This window comes from Lissotriton helveticus, chromosome 2_1 (genome assembly GCF_964261635.1).
Source record: "Lissotriton helveticus chromosome 2_1, aLisHel1.1, whole genome shotgun sequence".
Taxonomy (NCBI): domain Eukaryota; kingdom Metazoa; phylum Chordata; class Amphibia; order Caudata; family Salamandridae; genus Lissotriton; species Lissotriton helveticus.
This window is the reverse complement of record NC_136059.1, coordinates 460,277,022-460,291,615: the sequence shown is the minus strand read 5'-3', so window position 1 is coordinate 460,291,615 and position 14,594 is coordinate 460,277,022. Positions and strand designations below refer to the sequence as shown.

The window sequence follows — 14,594 nt, the reverse complement described above, 5'->3', positions numbered from 1 at the left end:
CTGGCTAACCAACATTCATATTCACTGATGCAAGTGATAAAGGCTTAGGAGCAGTGTTAGTACAAAATAAACACAACCATGACTCTTTAATTGCATGTGCATCCAGGTGTCTTCGTGGTCCTGAATTAAACTATTCAGTAATTGAAAAAGAGTCATTAGCGATATATTGGGCTCTAAAAAAGTTCAAAAATTTAGTTTGGGGGACTAAATTTGTTGTCAAATCCGATCATAAGCCATTAAAGGAAGTTTTTTGTAAGAAGGGGTTGGACTCTATCTCTTCTCGGATTAGAAGGTGGATCATATCCCTACAGGAATTTGACTTTGAGGTACAATATTTACCTGGTGTATCAAACAAGGCAGCTGATTGTTTTTCCAGATTGGTAAAAAGTGATGATATAGGGTGTGAAGATGATTATGTTGATGAAGATGATTATCTCAATGTTTGTGAAGTTACAGAGGGTGTAGTAGGTAAAGAAGAGTGGAAAGAGGAATTGTTAAAAGATGAGGAGTTAGTTAAGGTAATGTCGTTATTAAAAGATAACAAAGGACTGGATAAACCTTGGTCCTTAGTTTCTCAGGAGCTATCAATTTCTGATGACATGCTAACTCGTGGGTTGAGGCTTATACCTCCTTTCTCTTTAAGGAAAAAGTTATTGTCACATGCACACTCTGGACATTTGGGAATAGTAAAAACCAAAGAGATGGTTCGTACTCAGTTTTGGTGGCCAGGAATGGACTTAGAAATAGAACGCATGGTTAGAGAATGCGTTGAATGCTGTGCAAGTGACAAGATCTTAAAAGTCAGGCAAATGCCGATGGTGTGTAGAGAGTTGCCTAATCACCCTTGGGATGAAATAGCCATTGACATCTTAGGGCCTCTTCCTGGAGTTGCTGACACTCCCTATCTGATAGTTTTAATTGATTTATATTCACGGTGGATTGAGGTTTGCGCTGTTAGTGAGATTACGTCAACCTCTGTCATCAAGTTTTTATCTGAAATATTTGTGAGAGAGAGTTTCCCGAATAGCATTTTATCAGATAACGGTCCACAATTCTGTTCTAATTTCTTTGAGGATTATCTAAAAAAACGTGGAATATTACACAAAAGAACATCTTTATACCACCCTGAAACGAATGGTGCTGTTGAGAGGGTCAATCGTACATTGAAAGAATGCATACAACTCGCAAGAGCTAGTGGCTTAAATTGGAAAGATACACTAAGGGAAAGAATAGATGCTTATCGTTGCTCTCCTCACTCAACCACTGGAAAATCTCCTTTTGAGTTATTCAGAGGTAGAGTTCCAAACACAATGTGGTGTCCGGGTTGGATGAATTTGAAGAAGGGGTTTGTAGACAATCATATTGGTGCTTGGAGAGAGAGAGAATTGGAAAAACAGGCTTGCAGGAAAGCACATTTTGACAAAGTTAAGTGTGTTAAATTTCAGGAGATAAAAGTAGGTGACCTTATAAGAATAAAGGCACCTGTAGGGAGAAGGCCTTGGTCAAAATATACTAATGTTAGGCCTGTCATTAAAGTTTTTGGGAATGCTATCAAAACACAAGATGGGAGGATTTGGAATAAGAGTCGTGTGGTAGTTGTTAAATCAAAAAACATTACTCAGTCTGACTCTGATATCAAATCTAATCTCTTTGGTATAAGAAATCCTTCTCGCCCAAGTGTTGACTCTTCTCTCAACACTCGTGTGAGGAGTCAAAGGTTACGCAGTGCTCCAATGTACATGAAAGATTATGTGTAAATGATGTTCAATTATTCTTCTGATTAACTAACTTACTTATCACTCTTTTAGGTTCATTATTTATGTTATTGCTTATTGTAAAGAAGGGAGATGTGTTATGTTGTCTTACATCTCTCTCATGAGGTGCTTACATCACTTGTTTAGAATAGGAATGCTGGTAATGTTCTGAGTGTAAGAATGTACTGAATATTCCAGGTCAGTTGGGACCTGAAGCTGGTTGTGGATGAGGCGATTAAACTGGACTCCTTACTTACATTGGCTACATCATTTAATTCATACAAAATACACTACACGCGCCTACTTTAAGCCGTGGCTTGATGCCTGGTCAGCGAGGCGGCGGTCTGCCTGTACTGCCTTCGGAGGCTGTCCTGGACCACGAATCGGTGGGGCCCCAGCGGTATCGCAGTGAGTCGAGGGCCCCCCGGGGGTAGCATAATCATAGCCAGAATCCTGTAGACTTCAAATTGGGGCCCCCCCAGGTGCAGATAGCGTGGACAGGAGGGGGAGCTGGGCTTGAGGGACCTGACTCCAGTGATAGTCTGCGGGGGTGGGACAGAACCCGACAGGGCCCAGAGAAGAGTCCAAGCTTGCTGCCAGAGAGCTGCCCTGGAATCACCCGACCGCAGACAGACCTTCAGTGACAGACTTGGCGGGGCCCCCGAGAGTGCAGGACTGCGCCGCCTAGACCCTCCTATAACGGACTTAATGGCAAGCGGAAAGGGTCCAAAAACAACGTTGCAGAGAAAGCTGGATAAACATACCTGTCCCAAGGGCCCTGTCTCTGAGCGCCCAGCCCGAACTAAACCTTCTAGTGGGTTGGAAAGTGACACCCCTGAACTTTCGCTTAGAGACGTCATGGAGGCCATTGCGGGGGTTCGCACTTCCATGGAACAACGCACAGATGCCATCACAGTGGAGGTGACTCTGGTTAGGGCAGACCTCGCTAAAAAGCAAGAGCAAGTCAAGCAACTGGAAATTACCACGTGGAGTCTCGTGGATGACATCACACAACTCCAGCCTAAAGTCCAGGCTCTTCAAACCTTCATAAAACCAGCGGAGGGCAAGCTGAACGTCTATGAGGGGTGCTCTCAGAGGAACAACGTTCACATCATAGGTATTCCAGAAAAATTGGAAGGGCAGACGCCGGATGTTGAAGACCTTGTACTTAATCACCTTAAGCCGAAGGGCCTTTCCAAGTTTTTTGTAGTTGAGAGGGACCACCGGGTTTCGGTGGACGCCCAAAGCCAGGGACCCCACCTCGGCCCATTTTGGCAAGGCTCCTAAACTTTAGAGACCGAGCTGTGATATTGCAAAATGCCAGGAACTCACCGCCTCTCAAGTATGAAAAGTCAACAGTCACCTTCTTCCAGGACTTTACGCAGGCCGTGCAGAGGCGACGGAGGTCGTTTTTAGCTGTCAAAAAGACTTTGAGAGACTGAGAGGTGAAATATGCTATGCTATTCCCCGCCAAATTGCGAATAGCGGCGAACGGAAAGGCATGGTTCTTCGACCATCCAGAGGCTTTGGCCGACTGGCTGGAGAGAAGCCAGGGAACACAACCCACGCTGAGCCTTGTGATGAACGTCGCCTCCTGTTATGTCAAACTTAATGTGGTCTAATCTCACTTCGGAACTCCTGTGTATCCTGCCTATTCTAGTCCTGGGCCCGGTTGGTGGTGCCTTAACGTGGAACTATATACGCTGTCACTACTGACTCTATAACCTTGGCGGCCTCCTACTGAAAGACTAGTTTCTTGTGTTTTTTCCCCTTTTCTTTTTCGGGGAGGAGGGGTGGGGGCCTGTTTAATCCCCGCAGTTAACTAGTGTTTGTACATTTTTAGGGCGACAGGCACTCTGCACAGTTTGTTTAATGGGCAGGTTTTTGACCGGGGTGCAGGGAGGCAGGGTGGGGGGTGTTGGACTTGGGGTTGGGGGTGTGGGGTTGTTCTTTGTTGTTACATCGGCTTCACTGATGCATATGGCTGTTGGTGATGATAATCTGCACTATTCAGAACCATGGTTACGCACTGGGACAAAAGGTTCATCTTCCTAAGTTGGAACATTAACGGGCTGGGGGACAAGGTGAAGCGCACCATTGTACTGCAATACATAAGGTGGCACTCCCCAGATGTTGTCTTCCTCCTTAAATTGATGGGGATGCAGGCTCCTTGCGCATTCTGGATTCACCTCTGGCTCAAGGGGAGTGGGAATTATGGCCAAGCAGTCCTTCCCCTTCTCGGTACAGTCCTCCCACACTGATGATCGTGGGCGGTATGGCGCAACCATGGGGCATTGGGAGGGTAGGGTGCTGACGTTGGTATCAGTGTATGTCCCGCCTGGGCTGCAGAGTTGGACTTTTGCAGATCTAGGGGCACGGCTCCTGTCCCTGCCAGATGGCCTATTGCTTGGGGGAGGTGTCTTTAATGATGTGGCCTCCGGTGTGCTTGACCGGCAGCCCCCCATTCGCTAAACCCTTCAAATAGCTGACTTCCTGGAGGCGTTTGGGCTCTCGGACGCCTGAAAGGCATTTTACCCAGGAGACTCACAATACACCTTTTTCTCGGGCGGCCATTGTTGCTCTCCTGGATAGACTATCTACTCCTGCCCGCCTCTGAGCTCATGCACATCAACTAGATTCGCCACCTTGCACGAGGTATATCTAACCATTCTCCGATATAGGCGTGGCTGGTCCTAGAATCGACATGGTAACGCCCATCAACCCCTGGTACTTGCCACACCCCAGTGTTCGCAAAGACCTTTTGAAGACAATTGATTTTTACTTCCAGGAAAACCTAGACTCCGTTGACACCCCTCTGACCCTTTGGGAAGCATTTAAATTGGTGATTAGAGGGTCAGCCCTCTCTTTCATAGTGGGAGTTCGTAAGGAAAACACCAAAGAACTTGAAGATATTGAACGGGAGATCCTTCAGTTAGAGGCGGATCCAAATAGGAGAGACACCCCAGAATCTTTACACCTCCTCCAATTGAAAATGGATTAATATAAAGCTATTGTCACAGAAAGGGCCAAGACATGGGGTAGGGGGAGAGATGGAGATGGTAGAGTGTATGAATGGGGTGACCAAGCTAATCGCTTGGTTGGACAAGAAGGAAAGGACGGGTCGTTGGTGCCTGAACTGAAGTCTGACTCAGGTGCAAAGTTAACGGACCCCGTCTTCATGGCTGAGGAGTTTGCTGCACACTGTAGTACCGTTTATCGGACACAGTCGTCCCTCCTTGAAACGGACTTTGCTGACTTACTCCGAGATATTCACCTCCCAGTACTCCCAGAGGAGGACAGGACCGTTTTAAATAGTGACATAACCAACAATGAGATAGCGTGGGCCGTCTGGCAGCTCCGACCGGGAAGTGCGATGGACCCCAATGGACTACTCATTGAGCTCTTTAAACTGTGTCCGGATAAGCTGGCCCGCACTTGAGAGCCATGTATGAGGAGAGTAGGGAAAAGGGAGAGCTACCACCCGACCAACGACTGGCGTCAATAGTAGTCATCCCGAAGGAGGGAAAGCCTAGAGAGAGGTGTATTTCCTATCGGCCCATCTCCCTGCTAAATGCAGAACCGAAAATTCTCGCCAAGCTACTGGCCACCCGCCTAACTCGGGTGATCAGTTCCTTGGTCCACCCGTACCAGTCGGGTTTTATGCCCCACCGCAATACTGCCCTGAACTTGCAGTGGGTGCACGGAGTGATAGGGAGGGCCGGAACTATCAGAGAAGATGCAGAGATCTTGTCCCTTGCTGCCTGGATCCGGCGCAACTCGACTATATGGGGAATGCGTGGTCGGCGGAATGATAGAATCGCATCTAGCTTTATGCGGATGATATCCTTCTGTATCTGACCTCTCCAAGGAAATCACTCATGTGTGTCTTGAACATCTTTGCATCCTTGGGCAGGTTTTCAGGCTATTCCATCAACTGGAATAAATCCCTGCTTTGTACTTTGAGTGGCGAAGCTCCAATTCTCCCCCGGGGCTGTTCAATGCAGGTGGTAAAGGATGGGTTTCAGTATCTGGGTATTTTTGTTACTGCAGACCCTAAGCTCTGCTACGACAGGAATCTGCTCTCTCCACTGCAGCGCTTGCGTCGGGATGTAGCCAGCTGGAAAGCGCTTCCTTTTTCGCTGCTGGGTCGGCCGCTCTCTTTAAAATGATGTCCCTACCCTGTTTCCTATACTCCCTACAAAATTGCCCTGTCCCAGCAAGGTATTTTAAAGAAATTGAAGAGCTGCAGAGGTTGTTGTTATGGGAAGGGAAACCAAGAATAGCGCTTCATAAACTGGTCCTTAACTGGTACGGTGGTGGTATTAGCCTCCCGGACATTAAAAAATACTACTGGGTGGCGCACCTCGCCGCCATTAATCAAGGCGCATACCGCACCCTAGGAGACCCATTCTATGCCATGGATAGATGGCTGCTGCTGAGGGGAACATATAACTGAGCCCTCTATGCATGTCCCAAGAGGTTTCCATTAACCAGCCCCACCATGCACTCGGTCCAGGTCTGGCACACAGTGAACAGAAGTCTGAGGTGGGATTGCAGGTTGACGCCGGCCACTTCTCTTTGGGATTCAGAGAAACTGGGCAGCTTATATTCCTCCAAGGGCTTTGACAAATGGGACATGATTGGTATCTCCCGGATTGGGTACCTCAGGGTGAAAGGGGATATCCTTCGTTTTGACCAATTACAACAACAATACAAACTTGCGGGCACTGAGTATTTCCGCTATCAGCAGGTCCGACATGCCCTGACCACAACCTTGGAGGAAGGCTCCCCCCCCCCCCCCCCCCAACAACCCCCCCCTCCTAGTCATCCCCACTAGAGGACAGACTGCAGGATGGTCTTCTCCCACAGGGAGCCATCTTGCTGACTTACAAAGAGCTAGTCAATAATGCACCTGATCCACTGGTTGCATTGCGGGAGTCCTGGGAGAGGGACTGCCTACTACTTGATGATGAGGAGTGGAGGGAGGCATTGGCCTCCCCTCGAGAAGTGGCGATTTCTGCTTGCCTTCAACTAGTCCAATTGAAAATACTCCATAGGACCTTCATCACTGGGCCACAGTTGCTGTTCATGGGACGGGGAAGAGTGCAGACTGCAGACGACAGTGTGGGCAGGTCGCCACCCTCATGCATATACTCTGGGAATGTGAACAGATACAAAGATACTGGAGGGGGATACATGTGGTCAAGAGAGATGTCGTCCACAAAAATATTAACCCGGAAGCTAAGAGGTGTTTGCTAAATGTGTGGGAACCCCCTGATTTGACAGGGGTGGAGAGACTATGGGTCACCCTGGGAGCCACTGTTGCCAAGAGAGACATTACCCAGATGTGGGGAGGGTTCACTCCTCCCACACTGGCCATGGGGAAGACACATATTAATTGGTGCATGTTCAGGGAAAAGACTGCCTACATGTCAAGAGGATGCCCCCAAAAATGGTCCCGGGTATGGTCCAAATGGAATACGTATAGGGGGGGATATATGTGTGCCACCAGCGGTTGCGGGGGAAGAGGAGCCTGGTTCCCTTTAACAGTTCTTTCTGTCCCAGTGCTGTGTTTGTCTTTTTTTCTTTTCTCTTTTCGCTCAAGTCTCCCAAACATATGCCATATCCACCAACCTGCTGTATAGATACATATGTAATGCTGATTGCTTTGTTTTGTTTTCTTTGTTGAAAAAAAGCAATAAAAAGATAATATAAATAAATAAAAAAGTGAGTTTCTTGTGTTAGTCTAAATCTGAAAAAGTTTGACGTCTGCAGGAAGAATCTAGTTTGTCTACGTCTGAATTTTCTAGGGACCTAGCAGGTTCGTCATGCTATAGGGAGTAACATTGATGTGAGTGTTGTGTTACCATATTGCCAATAGAAGACAGACCGACTCCTGCCCGGGACAAAGGGGGACAGCCACCATTACATTGCCATATTAAAGATTGATAAACAACACCCCAGACTCCCTATTTTGTTGAGGACGAAATGGGACAGGAGCAAGGGTGAGTTGAATGACATGGAATAGAGTGTGCCCAAAGGAACCCGATAAACGTCCTCCGAAAATATATTCTACTAGAGCCGAAATTCGGATATTTTGAAGCGGACTTGCAGCTGTATGTCCTGATGCTGTATACACGCTGTACGGTATACCATCTAATCTGTCAGTATGTTAAAATACCACAGTTCTGGATAGGACACCTTAATGTCCACAGCATTAGGAATCCCTATTTATTTGCATGCCAGAACTGTTGTCTTGGGTGTGTAGGGCCAAAAAGAGGTCTGAAGAGATCATATTATACGGTGCAAGAGTGTCTTGGGTTACATTTACGCCTGTCTCCTCCCATCCCCCCCATCCCCTCCCACTGGCGGGGGTGGGGACGATGGGGGTGCCGCTTGAGGAGGAGCCCAGCTGCTTATGACTTTGTGGAGGTGGTCTGAGGAGGACTGAGCCTACGCCTTGCCGCACCCGCTGCGCGGGTGCCGCTTCGTGCGTCTGGGGAAGTGCTGTCTTGGGGCTGCTGTTGTGCTGTGGGGTGAGAAGGGCACTGAGCGGGCTGCATTGAATGCCGCAGGGACTCAAATTACCAGGAGTCCCTGCGAGACCTGTAACTCCTGGTCCGCGGTCACCGCTCAGCCCCGCCCATTGGACACCGTGTGCTCTCCTTAACAGTTCACGGCCCCCACGGCGCGGGAGTGCGCGGGGCTAAGCCTGGGCAAAGGGCGGGCCGTCTGTGGCCGACCGGGGCTGAACGGGGCTGGGCCGGGCCACCCCCCTAAGGTTTGGTCTCCACTGGGTTCTGGAACACTTACCACTATTGTTTGTCTGCTACATGTATGACCAGTAGTTGGCCAGTTTGTATCTACTAGTGGGATTCCCTATGCCAATGACAACACGTTCCGGTAAAAGCATGGGGGGGGGGGCTGCGTAAGTGGCACCATGGACCAATTTATTACTCGTGCATTTTCGGTCCTTGAGAAAGAGATTGCTATTACTGAACGTCGTCTTTCTCGCGAACTTCTTGCTCGCAGACGTTCATCCTTAGGGCACCTGGCACTAGTTTCCTCCCCAGTGCATATCGCCGTGCCTTTAGATTCTGTCACTTCTGGTTCTGACTGCCCAAGAGTAAATGCCATAAGGGCTAGCATTGATAGGCTCTCTACTATAGAGCCGTGTGGGCGCGCAGCTTCTGTGCCTGAACCGTTGCCTGCTGAGCCACCAGTGTCTTCTGTCCCCTTGTGTATCCCTGTTCCCCCAGAGGGTTCCCTTCCCCACTCGGTGGTAGCAGCCGTTACAGTAGTTGGAGTAGCTCCCTCTAAAAGGAAACATACTATAAGTCTTCGCAAGGGTAGCCAACTCAAACCCCCTAAGAAGTCGAGAAGAAACTCCATCAGGGGGTGTGCGAAATCTAAGGGGCCGGGGACGGGGGGGGTGAGACAGATTCCGTCAGGCCTCCAAGGGTTTTCGGGAGGGCAGTCGTCTTGTACCTCATGTGAGCAGACGAATGTTAATTTGAAATCTACTCCTACTGCAGGTACCTCACTTGAGGTTCCCTCCATTGCCAAGATTGAGCAATTAATGAAATCCCTGATTCTCCCGGTTCTTGAGAGAGTGAAGGGGTTGTCGGAGCGGCTGGACAGATTTGAGCAGGCCGCTCTTGACAACTTTTTCTCTCTCAAGTCCTTAATTAAACTCCATTTTAAAATTAGGGAGGATGGGCTTACGGGGAATATTTTCCACCAGGCAACACCTATAGATGTTAATGCTCCTATTACTACATCTGGGGAGGCCCCCGGGGCTACAGAGGTGAATGCATCTACCTCATCCACAGTGGGTACACATGGGGAACATGTGAGTGCAGGGTTTGTTGATATGGGTGCTTCTGCTCAACCTAAAGTCCCAATGAGCTGTAACAACACCTTAAATTTGGCTAAAGGGTCTACAGGTCCCGCCAATAGTCGCTCTGCCCAAAGCAAGAGTTCCAACAACAGCAGGGGAGGTAATGGGGCCATGACTGGTAATTTAATTTCCCCTTCTAAATCGCAGATAGTGAAGGAGACGGGAGCAACCATTATCCCCCATGTTAATTTACCACCCGACTGCCAGCCCTTTGTAGCTGTACTTACTGGGGTCCCCATGCTTAAGTTGGGTAAACACGAATCGTACAATGAACTTAAAAACAAAACTATGTTTTGGCTTAGGGAAAACAGACCTCTGCCCAGTTCATTTGACGGCCGGGTTCTCCATGTGAGACGGGTTAGCTGGATTGGTACTAGGCCTAAGGCTCTATGGGGAGATTGTATTCTAGTCAACTTTAAAGACGCCAGGGTAGCTGGGTTTATCTGTAATCAATATTTCAGCGAAGGTAGTTCCGGTATTAGTATTCGCGACGTTAGCTACTTTAATCCCCATTCAGTAAATTCATGGCTTGTCAGCCCTCCAACTTGGGTGTGTAGGGACAACGGACATTTCCATCATGACTTCCCTCCCCCAAGATCGTTTAGACAGAATATAGGCCTATCGGAGTGGGGCTGTTGACGTGACGTTTACCAACCTGCCAAGACGCTACCTGTTGCAGCCGTTAGATCTGGGAGTTGTAATTTGATCATCCCTGGGGATGCACTTGGGTCCTTCCACCCTCCTGAACTTTCTTCCCCCTCCTGTCCCGCACGGGGTTACACTTGGTTGTTCCCTTCCTGTCAACCATTGTGCACTGGTGGTTTCGGAGGGCCTACTAATGGATCCCCGTTCTGGGACTAGCACACCCACACTGCGACCCCTTGGAGGGCGAGTTATAACCAATAGCGACTTGAGGATTGTTAGTTGGAATATAGCGGGCATCTCCAGAAATTTAGATCTCCCAGACTGGAACATCTTTATTGAGTCTTTTGGGATATGCATTTTCCAAGAGACCTGGTGTCTGGAGCCTTGCCATAACGTTGGTTATACTACTTACTTTGTTCAAGCTATCGCCTCCTCCACAGGGAGAGGTCGCCCTTCTGGCAGCCTGCTCATTTGGGTTAGTATTTCTTTGGGTTTTCAGATTAGGCATAGAGAATCCAAGTCCCCTGACTTGCTAAGATTATCAGTTAGTGGGCCACTTAGAGGGCGGTCTCTGGAGATCTTTAATATCTATGTTAGAGGCACCAAAGGGGGCTCGCCATCCCCAACCCTATCGGGGCTCAAAGATGAACTGCAGCTCTGATATGTATGTCATGCTCCCCAGGGATTTTAATTGTATTTTTGAGCCCCTAGCGGCAGATGACATTCTGGGTATCTCAGATAAGGAGGGGCATTCCCCCTATCATTAGCGCCTATTAAGAGGTGGTCCCAACGGGCTATGCAGCTTAATGCCCTAACATCGGAGTTTGGTCTGAGGGCGGTGAATGGAAGAACATCTTCGGACCCTTGTGGAGCCCATACGTACAACAGGGTAGACCATTTATCTAGAATAGACTACATTTTGTTGGACTTTAAACTCTGGGCCCAATTGCGGGATATGGCAGTCCTCCCATCTATAGACAGTGATCACAACCCACTCTCTCTGTCCCTGATCCCTATGTGGTTGGTGTGCAAAGGCCCTCCGGAAACGTCTGAGCTGCGGACAACTGGCGAAGTTTGTCCCTCTAATTGTGGGAGGCGCCTGAAATGGCACAAGGTTGCCCTGGACGAGGGGAAGGTTCTGGAAATAGGATCAATCATGGCTAAGGCTTTGAGTAGCCTGGAAACCACCAGCTTGGATTATCCTGAGGTATCTTCTCTTTTCTGTGACACTATTAAAGCCCTGGGCGAGTTATTTCTAATACATAGCCGGGGCGCTCCCGTTAATGAGCGTTGGCGACTTAAGGGCGATCCGGGGTGGTATTCCAAGAATTGTCGGAGGGCGAAGAGGGACCTAATTGAAGCAGTTAAAAGCAAGGGATGTGAGCAGATTCGTGCCGCCAGGAAGGAGTACAGGCACGCTATCAGCGAAGCCAAGAAAGAATGGGATAATCAGTTTTTGTGCGATCTGAAAGAGGCTAGCGTTGGGAGGGGTTCTAGGGGCTTTTGGGATTTAGTTAGAACCAGGAATTGGCCAGTCGATTCCCTGATAACATGCAATATATCTGAGGTGAAATGGTTTAATCACTTCTCCCTCCTTTATACCTCCACCCAGGAAGATAGGATGGGGCCGTTTGATTTTCCATTCTTGGGCTCCCCTGGGTTGAGTGAAGACCTATCCTTTACGGCTAAGGAAGTGGAGAATGTGATCAAATCCCTTGTCCCCAACAAAGCAGCAGGCCCTGATGGGCTACCGGGGGACTTGCTACGCCTCAATTTGACTGAATGAGGGAAACTTGTTTCTTCATTGCTTAATGCAACCTACTTTGGTGCCGCTCTCCCAGACTCCTGGATGGGAGCTGAGGTCGTTCCGATCTTCAAAAAGGGGGTTCGGGACGACCCAGCAAATTATCGTCCCATAAGCCTAATTGATTCCTCGCAGAAGGTGGCAGGAAAGGTGGTCCTTGGGAGGATGCTCCAGTGGGCAGATGATAATAAAATACTCTCTGATTTTCAAGCAGGATTTAGGTCAGGCACCGGGACTATTAAGCAGACTTTTAGACTACTGCTCTTATATTGGAAGGTGGTTGTACTAGGCAAAGGCAGTCTGTATCTTGCCTTTATTGATTTGCGGACTGCTTTCGACCTAGTGCCCCGTGGTTACCTGTGGAAGGTACTGTCTGATATGGGAATGCCCGCATATTTACTGTCCTTATTGATGAAGCTCCACTCAGAGAACTTCGCCCAGGTGAGGTGGGGTAAGCAGGGAGAAAAGACTGCTAGAATACCAGTGAACAGGGGCGTCCGCCAGGGGTGTGTCCTTGCCCCACTCTGTTCTCATTGTATGTGAACAGAGTGGTGGAGCATCTTTTGAAAAATCCTTCTGATTCACCAGCCCTGGCAGGCAGGAGAATACCCACTTTATTATTCGCTGATGATACCCTTTTGATCTCAAAATCCCCGGTGGGTCTACAGAGCCTCCTTGACCGTTTCCAATCTTTTTGTGAGAACAGGATGTTCAAAATTAATACAGAAAAGACCAAATATTTGGTTTTGAACCCCCGAAAAAGCTTGGACGGGCGCCTGTATTAAATCTGGTGCCCTTGGAAAGGGTTAAGGAGTTTGACTATTTAGGCATCCGTCTTAGTGATACCATGCGGTGGAAATCCCATCTTCAAAAGATGTTATTGAGTCACAAAAGGGTGGTGAGGGCTTTCCTTCAAGAACAGCGGTCATCCACCTTTAAACCCATTGCCCCTGTGTTGGATATTTATATGGCGAGAGGCGTTAGTGCGGCTCTCTATGGGGCAGAGCTTTGGGGTTCCTTGAATGTTGATGAGCCATCCTGCTCAGAGAATAAATTCCTGAAGGACCTGATGGTCCTCCCACAGAGCACCCCCACACTACCCCTGCTTTTAGATGTGGGTTGCCGTCCAATTAAAGATGAGGCAAAGTTGCGCCCCCTTCTACTCTGGGCCCGCTTATGGAGAGTCCCTGAACTTGCCAGTTATGCGGAAGGGCTGAAGGAGGTTCTATCGATGTCTGGTTGGTCAAAAATAAGGTGGCTGAGGGACGTTAAATCCCTGCTTGGGGAGTTGGGACTCGGGGAGGCATGGCAGACTAGAACTGCCCCCCCTAAGTCTGTTCTGAAGAGAGTCTATTGGAACTGGGTAGCGGGTAGGAGAAACACTGACCCCAACCAATGCAGATCCACCAGCGAATTTATTTTGCTGAAGGATGAGGCCCTCTGAGAACCCTATCTCGACATAATTTTAAAACCTAGAGATAGGGTCTTGTATTTTAAATTTAGAATAGGAGTACTTCCAGTGGGCGAACTGACAGCTCGTTGGGAAATCCCGGCCCAAACCACACCTTTTTGCTCTTTTTGTGTACTTAGGATTGAGTCGGTGCCCCACCTTCTATTTGAATGTCCTGCTTATAAAGCTCCGCGATCTAGGTGGCTGAAATCCTTGTGTAAGGAGCTGGGTACCAGAAATTATATTGTGGCTTTGCGAATTTTGAAGTCCGATACCCGGCCCTTGTTTGTAGGTGGCCTGGCAAAGTTTTTAGGCTGGGCATGGTTGATCAGGTCAAAAAGGCTCAACGAAATTGTTTAATTTTGGTCATTATGCCAGACCGTCTTAAGTAATTTTATTGATGCCATACGTTTTGTATAAATTTATGACTGTAATTATATGTTTGGCTTTTTTATCCTTTTTATCTTGTTGTATGTACTGATTTTACAGATATGTTTTTTATCGAAATAAAGCCTATTTGACTGACTAACTATCTAGCAGTTCTACTCTTGCCCCTTCTGCGCCTCCACTCAGACCAGCAGCACCACAGGACACGCTCACACATATAATATTGTTTTTTTTTCTTGCAGCAAACACACAGCTGGTGAGATCTTGTGCGCACATCATCCCAGAGTCTCCAACTGTGGCACTTGGCTCTCAGTTTACTGCTTATTGCATTCTGAGCGAGACATGCATCAGCCGGTATCACCAAGATGCCAAGGGCATCTTCTGGAAAGTTAAGCACGCTAATGTCTCAGAGGAACAATATGCTACAATCAACAGAACAATTTCTAGTGTCACACTCAACGTCACATCGTTGATGGATAGTTTTATTACATGCAACATTCTTGCCTTCGGACAAACTCCATATAGTCTTTATGGAATTTTCTTAACATTGGGATGTAAGTGTTACCCACAACAATCTCTTGCATGCTGAATCATTTCTGATCTCATTTAATAATTGTTTTCTTTGTTGAGTACTGATCTGTTCACATCCTTGCA

General features: G+C 48.1%; 1 protein-coding gene across 3 annotated transcripts in view; it reads left to right on the top strand.

Annotated features, from left to right (window-relative positions):
- Positions 1–14,594, top strand: part of IL6ST (interleukin 6 cytokine family signal transducer) — a 564,825-nt gene that overhangs the window by 264,223 nt on the left and 286,008 nt on the right. For all 3 annotated transcript variants that reach the window (XM_078675107.1, XM_078675108.1, XM_078675106.1), the window contains one exon: positions 14,183–14,494. In XM_078675107.1, the coding sequence (XP_078531233.1) occupies positions 14,183–14,494 (312 nt within the window). The remainder of the gene's footprint in view (positions 1–14,182; positions 14,495–14,594) is intronic.